General features: G+C 58.1%; 1 protein-coding gene across 1 annotated transcript; it reads left to right on the forward strand.

The window, feature by feature from the left end:
• Positions 1-2,962: 2,962 nt before the first annotated feature.
• Positions 2,963-9,261, forward strand: LOC308050507 (keratin, type II cytoskeletal 6B-like; the record flags this gene model as incomplete). The annotated part of the gene is made up of 9 exons (XM_080360647.1): positions 2,963-3,550; positions 4,638-4,852; positions 5,865-5,925; positions 6,140-6,235; positions 6,882-7,046; positions 7,457-7,582; positions 8,141-8,361; positions 8,728-8,756; positions 8,873-9,261. The coding sequence occupies 9 exons, from the start codon at positions 2,963-2,965 to the stop codon at positions 9,259-9,261; spliced, it is 1,890 nt and encodes a 629-aa protein (XP_080216773.1).
• Between the last annotated feature and the right edge of the window lie 1,441 nt (positions 9,262-10,702).

Consider the following 10,702-nt stretch of genomic DNA (forward strand, 5'->3'; position numbering starts at 1 on the left):
AAAACCAGCATCTTGTCATTTGTCACCCACGGTTTGTTACTGTCCCGCAGGAGGGTAAAGGCTTTGCCAAGGTCCCATTTGGGAGCAAACACAGATGCTGCGACCACTGATGGTCCCGAACAGCCTGGGAGGAACCTCGGGAATGATCCTGTCCATCTTTTTGCCCCAAAGCAGCACAAAAGCTCTTTAACGGCCAGCGACAGGCTGAGGGTGAACAGGCTGTGGGGAGGAAAAGGTGCCCGGTGGGGATGGAAGGCGCCCAGACCACCATCTCTACCCGCTCCACGCAAACCCGCCGCCTGCTTTGATGTGGGAGCAGAATCAGGTTGCACTTGAGAGCGGGAACACGAACCTTTGGACCCATAAAACCGGTGGGAAACGTCCTGGGGCCTCGTTAGAGCCCGTTGAATGGTGACTGCGCGGGCCCTTTTGCAAGGAGCCACAGCACGGCCGGCCCGCGGGGAGGGAGCGCGGCCAGCGCGGCTTCTCCAAGGGGGTCTCACAGAGCAGTTCTGTCTCCGGGAGAAGCAGGTTCGGGTGGCCGGGTTGTTACAGGAATCCTAACAGGAGGGCGGAAAAGCCCCCCGGGCTCTCCCTGTCTGCATGGACGGCTTAACAGGTCCCAATTTAGTGAGGTGCTCAGGCAGAATTAATTGATGCTAATGCAGCTGGGTACATGTAAATCTCAAAGTCTCACGGAAGCCACCGCAGTCCCAGGCACACGCAGGGCCCAGGACCTCGGGGGTTTTGCTGGTAAATCTGGGTGCGAGGGGCTGCTTTAAAGCTTCGCGTAATCCTGTCAGCCGGAAAACAGTGGGTTAATCCTTTCCTACAGCTCTCGGAGCGCTGTCTGACCCGCAGTCAACCAGAGCAAAGCACAGACACGAGAAGGTCTCCACGGAGAAGGGGTTTGCGCCTGACTTGAGCCGGTGCCGTGCGTGCGGCCGGTGTTATCAAATACTATAGAAGCCATCGCAATCCTTGTCTCCAGGAGCCCAAATCGCATCGCGGTGCTCGCTGCCTCCTTTGAAGTCGCCGTAACCGGCGCTTGGGGCTCCCACCACGTGAGCGTGAACCGGCTCCGCGAAAGCTCAGCCGATGGAAACCACAAGCGCGGCCCCGAACCGGCTCCCTCTGACGTTCCGGGCTGGGCGGCTGAAGGAGCCGCTTCCCCAGGAGGCTGAGGCACAGGTTTGGTGCTTCCCACCCGCGGGAAACAGCCCGTCAGCGGCCCCAGTGCTGCAGCCCCGCGCCACCGCAGTGCGGAGCAGGATTTGTGCCAGGAGCCGGCCGGTTTCTCAGCTTGCCCGTCGCTATCTCCATCTAGAACAGCTCAAAAAGTCACGTTGTGTGGACCTGCCTAAAGGTTGAGCGGTGCCGTAGCCCACCCGCGGGTGTCCTTGGCTTGGCCTCAGCCCACGCGCCAGCTGCCCCCGTCCCCTCCGGCGCTCGCACCAGCGCGCCAGCACAAAGTCCACTTCCCAATACCTCCCCATTTCCCTCCCACACGCGAGGCACTGGCCGGCGCCGGGATCCCGGGGGACGCGGCCCCGAGCTCGGCCGCTCCGCCACCTGTCTCAGTCGCTCATCGCACACCGATGCCGCTACAACGGAACGACCGCGCCATTGCACTTGTACAGAGTGTTTATGGTTCATCCCACCCCGTTACGAGACCTAGTTAAGAAGAATAAAGGAAGATCTTTACCTGGAGAGACTCCACAAATATTCTAAACAATCCTAATTCATTTGCATGATTTTTAATCCAAGACAAGCTCCTTCGGGTTTGCAGCAGCAGCGGCGGGGAATCCTCCCAGAACCTGCTCAGTTTGCCCCAGCAAACATGCAAAGGATTCCGAGGGCAAGCTGCGCAATCGCCTGCGATTCTGTGATCAGATCCCTTGTTAAGGCAAAAAAGGGACTTTATTTGTTTCCAAGCAAATTCAAAAATCTTTTTAAGAATTTTAATTAAGATGGTAGGCACCTTCTCATTAACAGATATTACGAGAATAATTTCAAATAGGTGTGTCACAGGAATAGAGGCAAAGGCGCACTCCAGCTGGCATTTCTCAACCTGTTTGTGACAATTCGCTGCATCTCCAGCTATCGCCTGTGTGAACCCGCCGCTCACATCACACCCAGACACCAGACAACATTATCGCCGTCCCCGGGTGCCGAATTCGGCAAATAAACCATCGGCAGCAAAGCTGTCCCCAAAATGCCTTGACTTTGATTCTCGGGATTCTAGGGGCGCACAAAGCCTGTGCCCCGACCCATGCGCGTGAACCCCGATCAGCCAGAACAGCCCCCGCGGCGCCAGCTCACACCCCACAGTACGGAAACCAGCGACCCATCCCGGCAAACGTGGCTGCAACCGAATCGCCACCGTCATACCCCGGAGAGAAGGAACAAGTGCTCACGAGGACGCTCCCGACACCGTCAGCGCCGCGTCTCGGCAGATCCGCCTCCGAATGGCCACCGGTCATTGCTCAAGCGCCGGCCCCGAGCCCCTGGAAGAGGCGGCATCGCTGCGACATTTTCGCGGGAGGTCCTGAAACATAATTAAACGCTGTGGTGAAACCGAACCGTAAACAAGCCATGAATAAAAACCCCTTGAATTATTTTGCTAAACTATAATTACACAATAAGGAAGCAGATTAATTAAGTAAAATATAAGTCCTGAAACTGAAGCTTGCAAGCAAAGCAGTTTATTTTAATTTCCACATTATTTCGTATGAGATACAAGTGTTTGCTGTGGGTTTAGAATGTTGGAAGCCATTCCTTGCTGCCAGGCAGGCCAAACCCAGGGATAAATTAAATTTTTGCATCTCAGGCACCTCCTGAAATGTATATAAGGAGCAGGGCTGTGCCCAGAGCAGCCACAGGAGCTCTCCTCTCTCCTCTGCTCTCCTCTCCCTCCCTGCTCCGCTCGCTCCTCCGCTTCGCCGCCGCCGCGCCACCCGCCATGAGTCGACAGTGCTACACGTCCAGCTCCCTGCTGGGCCGCCGCGGCTTCTCCTCGGCGTCCGCCGTGTGCGGGCTGGGCAGGGCCGGCAGCAGCTCGGCCTCGGTGTGCCAGCCCGTGGGCCGGCGCTGCGGCATCGGCGGCTTCAGCAGCCGCAGTGTCTGCGACCTGGGCCGGGGCCAGCGGATTTCCTTCGGCGGGAGCTGCCGCAGCGGGGTCGGCGTCTACGGCGGAGCCGGCGTGGGACGTTGCGGCGTCGCTTACGGCGGTGGCCGCTTTGGAGTGGGCACGGTCGTGGGCTTTGGTAACTGCGGAAGCTATGGGGGCCTGGGCAGCTACAGAGGTCTCGGGGACGGCGTGGCCATCGGAGGCTATGGCGGCGGCATCGGCGGTGGCATTGGCGGCGGCATCGGCAGCGGCATCAGCGTCGGCGGAGGGCGGTCGGAAGGGATTCGGGGGGTCAGCATCCACCCCGAGCTCCTGAAGCCCCTGTGCGTGGGGGTGGACCCCGAGGAGTGCCAAGTGCGGACCCACGAGAAGGAGCAGATCAAGAACCTCAACAACCAGTTCGCCTGCTTCATCGACAAGGTGAGACCCGCGGCCGCGCGCAGGCGTCCGGCGTGGCCCCGCGCTGCGCTGTCTCTAGGACAGCACCGGCGCTGCTCCCGCCGGCTCCTCCATCTCGGAGTGGGTTCTGGGGGCTCTGGAGACTTCGGATCCGTGCCGGTGTCTGAGCTTTTGGGGCTCGCCAGTCTGCTCAGGAGCTAAACCGGGAGCGGCTGCGGGGATGCAGAGAAGGGATGGACACACGGACGTGTAAAAAGGCAAAGTAGGAACTTGTATAAAATGTATAATGTGACATTGCCATCAGCGCTCTCTGAACTCCAAAGGACTCCGGCATGTTTAAAACAGCTCGTGTGCTTCACCAAAGAGATGTAAAAGTGTATCTGTCTAGTCAAAATGAGACAAAGAATTTTAACCTCTTTGTCCTCCGCTGTCAATGAAACGACCCAGTGATCTCCTGAGCAGACCTTATTTATCCCTGTTATCTTAGCTGAGCCTGAGGGTCGTCGTTGCTCTTTAGAGACGGATTAGTCTAGGAAATGGTTTTCAAAGGGCAGAGGAACCTTTGCTCTGTCTGATCTTGATTCTCTTTGTGAGCTGTTGTGCAGCTGGAAAAACCAAACCCAGGTCAGAGCAGCCACTCCGCTTCCTCCTGTTTGGAAAATGACTTATTCATGATCCATAAAGGTTCTCAAGTACTGGAGAGCTCTTTAATCTAGAAGTGAAAGGCATGATAAATACCCGTGGTTAGACTTTAGATCAGATACATTCAAATGAGATCCTGGATGGAGCTTTTGGTGCCTCAAAAGCCTCATTATTGTAATTAGCTGAGCGAAGCAGGCAGCGGATCCTGCACCAGCGAGCTGGTGGGACGAGGTGGCGTTGGGCTGAACTGCGCTCGGGCCAAACAGCCGATGGGCCTCGGCACGGAGCAAACGCACAGCGATGCGGTTCGGTCCTGGGTAGGACCGGGCTGAGCGCAGAGACACTGCCGAGAAAGCAGCACTTACCCACGTGCGCATTCTGATCTTGTTCTTCCTTCCAGCGGAGGAGCCGAGGTGCCCGGGACAAGGAGGGTGCTGAGTGACTCTGGCGTCTCTTGCCTCCCCAGGTGCGGCTGCTGGAGCAGCAGAACAAGGTGCTGACCACCAAGTGGGAGCTGCTGCAGCAGTACGTGCTGCCGGCCTCCCGGCGGAACCTGGAGCCCGTGTTCGAGAACTTCATCTGCAACCTGCGCAAGCAGCTGGAGTGCGTGCTGGGCGAGCGCGAGAGGCTGGAGAACGAGGAGCGCTGCCTCCGCGACCTGGTGCAGGAGTTCAAGTGCAAGTAAGTGGCACGTGGGGAGAAGGCGCAGACGGGTTTCCAGTCCTGGGGTCCCGGTGCTGCGGCTCAGACGCCGAGGAGGGGCGGTGAGGGCTCTCCAGCCTCCGTGTTTCCGTAGGAACAGGGACAAGGAGCCACGTTTCCTCTCCCAAGTGCTCCCCACACCACCCTGGTTTGCCACATCGCACATCGCATCTTTGGCTGCCCCGAACCCCGTCTCCACTGCTGCCCACTCCCACAAAACCCACAGCCTATTTGTCTCCAGCCCACGCTTCACCCACATGGCCTCCCTTGGGGCTCATTCTCTTCCTAGAGGGAAGGTGGGAATGGTTTTCCTTAAGCTAAGCTGCAGATATTCCTTAACAGATCCCCGTGTGCTCCGCTGAGCCACGCACGAGGGTACTGGGCTGGCGGTATAGGGCACAGGATAACAGCGCCATCCTGTCTGCAGAGCTCCTGCAGTGGAGCAGCTCAGATATTGTTTCACCACCCAGGTCAGACTCACAGAACCATATTGTGAAAGTTCTTCCAGGTCCCAATTAGCTCGGTCATTACGCGCTGACTTTCCTGCCCATTGCACCCGCGAGTTTCAGAGGTTGCTCAAGCTCCTGACCCCCCCTGGGGCACTTTGGCCACAGTTTCCCCATAAACGCTGAGCAGAGTCCTGGATGCTGCAGAAAAACACCAGGCGAGGCAGCGGGGCTGGGAAAAGCAAACGCGTCTGTGTCCTCCAGCCGGGCGCAGGGCTCGGCCTTTCTGGTGGTTTGGCCCGATTCACCGCCGCCTCACTCCAGACACCGATACCGAGGTGGATGGGCTGAAACTGCTGAACAAGCCCAGCGGGGAGGAGTGAGAGAGCAAAATAATGCGAGAGCAGAATGAGAGCAAAAATGAAAAAGGAGGTACAAGGAGAAGAGGGAGAGGTGTTAATCATGCTGCTCGCGTTGTGCACTGGCCGCTCGGGCACTGGGATGGACCCGTGGGGCTCAGCATCCCACCCAATCCTTCCTCTCAGGTATGAAGATGAGATCAACAAGCGCACGGCTGCGGAGAACGAGTTCGTGGTGCTCAAGAAGGTGAGTCCCGCGAGTGAAACCGCGAAAACGGGGCGTCCTGGCCCCGTCACCCTGCCCGAGCGCTCGGCGGGAGCCCCACAACAGGGGCGACCCAAGGAATGGGGAGAACACAACAACAACAGCCCAGAGGCCTCTCCCAAACTAACAGGGAACACGGGCTGTACCGCAGTCCCTGTTCTCTGCCCCTTCTCACGGGACCGCGCTGTGTCCGCAGGACGTGGACTGTCTGTACCTGACCAAGGAGGAGCTGGAGGTTCGCGTGGGGCTCCTGCGCCAGCAGCTCGAGTTTCTCAAGTGCATCTATGCCGAGGTAGGAGCTCCTCAAACTGCGTCCCAAAAATCCGACTCTCTTTGTATTTCTTAGACAGCAACACCACTGCACACACGTTAGGAAGGCAAAGGATGCTATTTCGTTGCCTGGCTGCAGAGAGAACAAGGAGCATTCTCTTCTGCAGGAAAACCCCTCAAACTCTGACCCAAACCTTCCCTGGGAGCCACTGAAACATCTCACTCTTCAAAACCTCAATATTTTTAACACTCCACTCCTTAAGCTACACCGGTCAAAATATTTTGGTGAAAGCAGCACTTTTGTCTAAATCACAGCAAGTTTTTACCAAAACGACCCAGGGGACTCCCGGCATTTGCACCGTGTCCAGCCCAGCACCTCCCAGGCTGGAGGTGCCGGCGCCCCGAGCTGCCACCCCGCGGGGTTCCCAGCCCAGAAACTGCTGACACGGCCAGAAACGCTGCGTTCCAGGCAGGCAGCGGCTGCTACAGTGTTCCTGCCCCGCTCAGGGACCGCGCGGCAGCCCCGTGGTGTGCGCCCCTGGAAACCGGTCACCCCGGGGAACCCCGGGGTGCTGGGGGAGAACCCGCCCCGCCCCCCCACCTTCTCGAGGGGCCCAACCAGCCTCGTGGCGGGGGGGATGGGGCCTGACACGCGGCGGCTCTTGCAGGAGAGAGCGCAGCTGGATTGCCAGCTGTGCGACACCTCGGTCATCGTGCAAATGGACAACAGCCGCGACCTGGACATGGAGGGCATCATCAAGAGCGTCGAGTGCTGCTACGAGGAGATCGCCCAGAAGAGCAAGGCTGAAGTGGAGGCTTTCTACCAAACCAGGGTGAGTACTGGCAGCGCCCGCACAGGCACCAATGAGACCTTCTGGCCAACAGAACCCCCGGGACCATTTCTGTCCTCCGTGATGCAACTTACAACCCACCCCGCAGTGCACAGGTGCTGTAGGTTGCTAGAGAAAGTCATGCCAAAAAAACCCAAAGAACCCAAAACCCACTTAAAACTGTCTAAGTATTTTCAGTAAAAACAAACTCACGGTGTTGGTTCAGAGAGGTCTCCTCTGCGCACGCCAGAACACCGTCCCCTTCCCAAAGGGCAGGTGCTCGGGACCCACCTGGGTCTGGCACCTTGTCTGGGCTGAGGTGACCTCTGGGTGTGTCCCGGGAGCCCCGGTGTCACTGCGGCCCCTGGAAGGGACGATTCGGGTGTGTTAACGCCATCGTGTCCCCGTGCCAGCTGGAGGAGCTCCACAGCAGCCGCGGCAAGTTCTGCGACGACCTGAGGAACAACCAGAGCGAGATAGCTGAGCTGAACAGGATGATCCAGAAGCTGCAGTGCGAGTCGGACAACGTGAAGAAGCAGGTAGGACGAAGGGCCGGGTGCTGCATGGAACCTCTCGGGCCTCATCCTCCCCACTCACAGCTGCAAAGAATCCCCACCCCAGCTTCATCATAGAATAATGGAATCACTTGGGGTGGAAAAGACCTTTAAGATCATTGGGTCCACCTGTTAATGTCACACTGTCAAGTCACCTCTAAACCTCATCCCCCAGAACCTCATCTACATGGAATCACAGAATAGTTTGGGTTGGAAGGGACCTTCAGAGGTCATCTAGTCCAACCCGTGCCGTGAGCAGGGACACCCGTGTCCGTGTTCGCAGCTTCTCAGCTGCTGTGATACCCGCAGATTTCTCTCATAGTGAGCAGAGGCCAGTTGCTCTGTAGACCAAACAGCTTTTGCCTCCCAGGGGGGTGCAGCCACTGGGTCCCTCCCCTCATCCCAACCAGCCTGGGCCATCCCAATTGCAGCCCAAGCCCGGCTCGCAGGCCATTCCCAGCTCAGGAACAGCGGGTCTATGAGCAACCCCAGGGAGCCGTCCCTGTGTCCCGCTGGCCACGCTCTCACCCGTCCTGCCCGCAGATCGCGGCTCTGCAGACGGCCATCTGCGACGCGGAGCAGCGCGGTGACTGCGCCCTCAAGGACGCCCGGCAGAAGCTGATCGACCTGCAGACCGCGCTGCAGCAGGCCAAGGACAAGATGGCCTGTCTGCTGCGCGACTACCAGGAGCTGCTCAACGTCAAGCTGGCCCTGGACATCGAGATCGCCACGTACCGCACGCTGCTGGAAGGAGAGGAGAGCAGGTGGGAGCAGCCGCTGCACCTCGTGCCCACCGCGGGTAAACCTGCGAGCAGAGAGACATCGCGGCTGAACGCAGGTCCCGGGGTGCAGAGGGGAGCAGCAACCCTTGTTTTCCTCCCTGTGGGTGCAGAAGGGAGCATCACCCCTTTTTTCTCCCCATGGGTGCAGAGGGTGGGATATTAAGACATCGATGGGATATTAAGACACTGATGGGACACAAAGCCAATCTGGCCCAGCACCAGCCACCTGGGTGCACAGAGCAGCTGACGGACCCGCAGGGCTCCCAGTGTCTGGCAGCACCTCTATTTGCGTGTGTATTTGGGGAAAACTTCCCTAAATCCATCTTTCTGTCTTGCTTTTCTTAACAGGATATGCACTGGCAACCCCGTGAGCGTAGGTAAGCTAACGAAGCATTCCCTTAATTTCCTTACGACTCTTTTAAGCTTGTAAGTTTCCTTATAAGCTGGGTTTTAGCTGCTTTGGGAATGACTGAGCCTGTTCTTCCTCCCGCAGCCGTGGTGAGCGGCGGCGGCACCGTCGGCGAGTGCCGATCCCTGTCTGGACTGGGCGGCAAATGCACCATCAAGACCGGGGCGGCCGGCGCGGGTCTGGGGGTGGTCTCCTCCTTCGGCGGCACCGGCTTTAGCACCCGCAGCGTGGATTGCCTCCCCAGGGTGGGCGCTGGCTTCGGGGCGAGGAGCGCGGTGAGCTGCGTGGGCCGGGAGGTGATTTCGGGCGCCGAGGGGGTGCAGTGCGCGCCGGGGGTGGCCACGCTGGGCAACGTGGTGTGTGCCGGCGTGGAGCAGTGCAGCCCGGGGACCGTCATCATCCCCGGCGCCGGGGTGTGCGGCGCGGGCAGCAGGTTCGGCACAGCCGTGCGCGTGGTCAGAACAACCCGGTAGAGCCGGGGGGCGGCGACACGTCCCCTTTGAAAACAATCAGCATTTCTGCAATAAGAAAAACCAGTATTCCCCTTCCTTCTGAGAGCTCTAGGGATCACACAACCATGCGCCGCCCGTGCCCACGCGATTCGGCTGCTTGCTCTGCCGAAAACTCTTTGCATGACCAAAACCCACCTTCTCCCGCACGTCCCTTTTGGGGGGACCCACCCCGTGCTCTGGGCGGGCGAGATTCCCGTCTCGGACAGCCCGGACCTGCCTCCACCGCGCTCTGCTCCGCCTGGCCCCGGCCAGCCGGGATTCACCTTCCCTAGCGCAGCTATTGCAAAAGGATGAATGTTTGGTCATCCCGACTTCAGAAAGAGAAACCACATTTTAATTGTCTGGGACGGAGCTGCAGCTATTATTTAACTTCTTTAATGACACCAGAAAATCCAATTTTTCCTGTTTACGAGAGGGTTGGTAATGCTCATGTAAATTGGCCCAAGTTGCTACACAAGGTTTGGTAGAGCAGATTTTAATTACACACCGACGAGCACCTTATATTTCTGTAGTTAAATGCATGCGTTGTTTTTCCTGTGTGTGTACCAGATAGACGGATTTAACGCTTCTAATGTGTAAGTGAACAGAGTCGATTACGCTTCGCTTACTCCAGACTTGCAGCTGTGCCTTCAATAAACTACATGCATAATTCAGGCTTTGCTTCGCGGGTTTTATTTCCCTCGCTGGCGTTACAAAGTGAGGACATTTTCCCCAGCGCGAACCTCCGCGTGGGTGGGTGGGCAGCTCGCAAGAAGTGGAGCTTTAAACAAAGCTTTTGGAGCCTTTGCTTCCCTTCCTGAGCACCTTTGCATACACACATACGTACATAGCTTGATGGCAGCGGAGAGGACCGCGGTCACAGGGGCCGGGACGCGGTGTGGGTGGGATGGTTAACCACTCGTGGGACGTGCCCCTTGCTCGGCATCTCTGCAGGCAGAGCAACAGCAAAAGAGCAGCCAGGGCCCTTGTTTGAGGAAATCAGAGAGAACCAGAGAACAGAACCCCACGCCCACCCCGACACCCTCCAGACTCATTGTGAAAGAGCAGGAGAAAAACGCGCTGTCCTAACACGTGGCAGCGGGGCCTTTCGCCCTCAAATGCCCAAAGCTCCCTGAAACCCAGGAACTCACAGGAAAGCAGAGGCTGGGCCTGCACGTCCCCCCCGTGCAGCCCCTGCATGGGGGAAACCTCTGGCCTTGTTTGAGGAGACCCAAATCTGGTGAAATCAGGTTGTCCCCTCCTTCTTCTCCGCGAGCGTCCCCAGTTACCAAGGGACAGTGACCCACTGCAAGGTCTCGATCATGTGGCTGAGAAGGGCTTGTCATGGTGACACCATCACAGCTGGATGTGCAGCTGGGTTCACATCTGGATGCACAGCTGGATGCCAGGAACACCAGCTGGT

This window comes from Nesoenas mayeri (assembly GCF_963082525.1).
Source record: "Nesoenas mayeri genome assembly, chromosome: 28".
Classification (NCBI taxonomy): Eukaryota; Metazoa; Chordata; class Aves; order Columbiformes; family Columbidae; genus Nesoenas; species Nesoenas mayeri.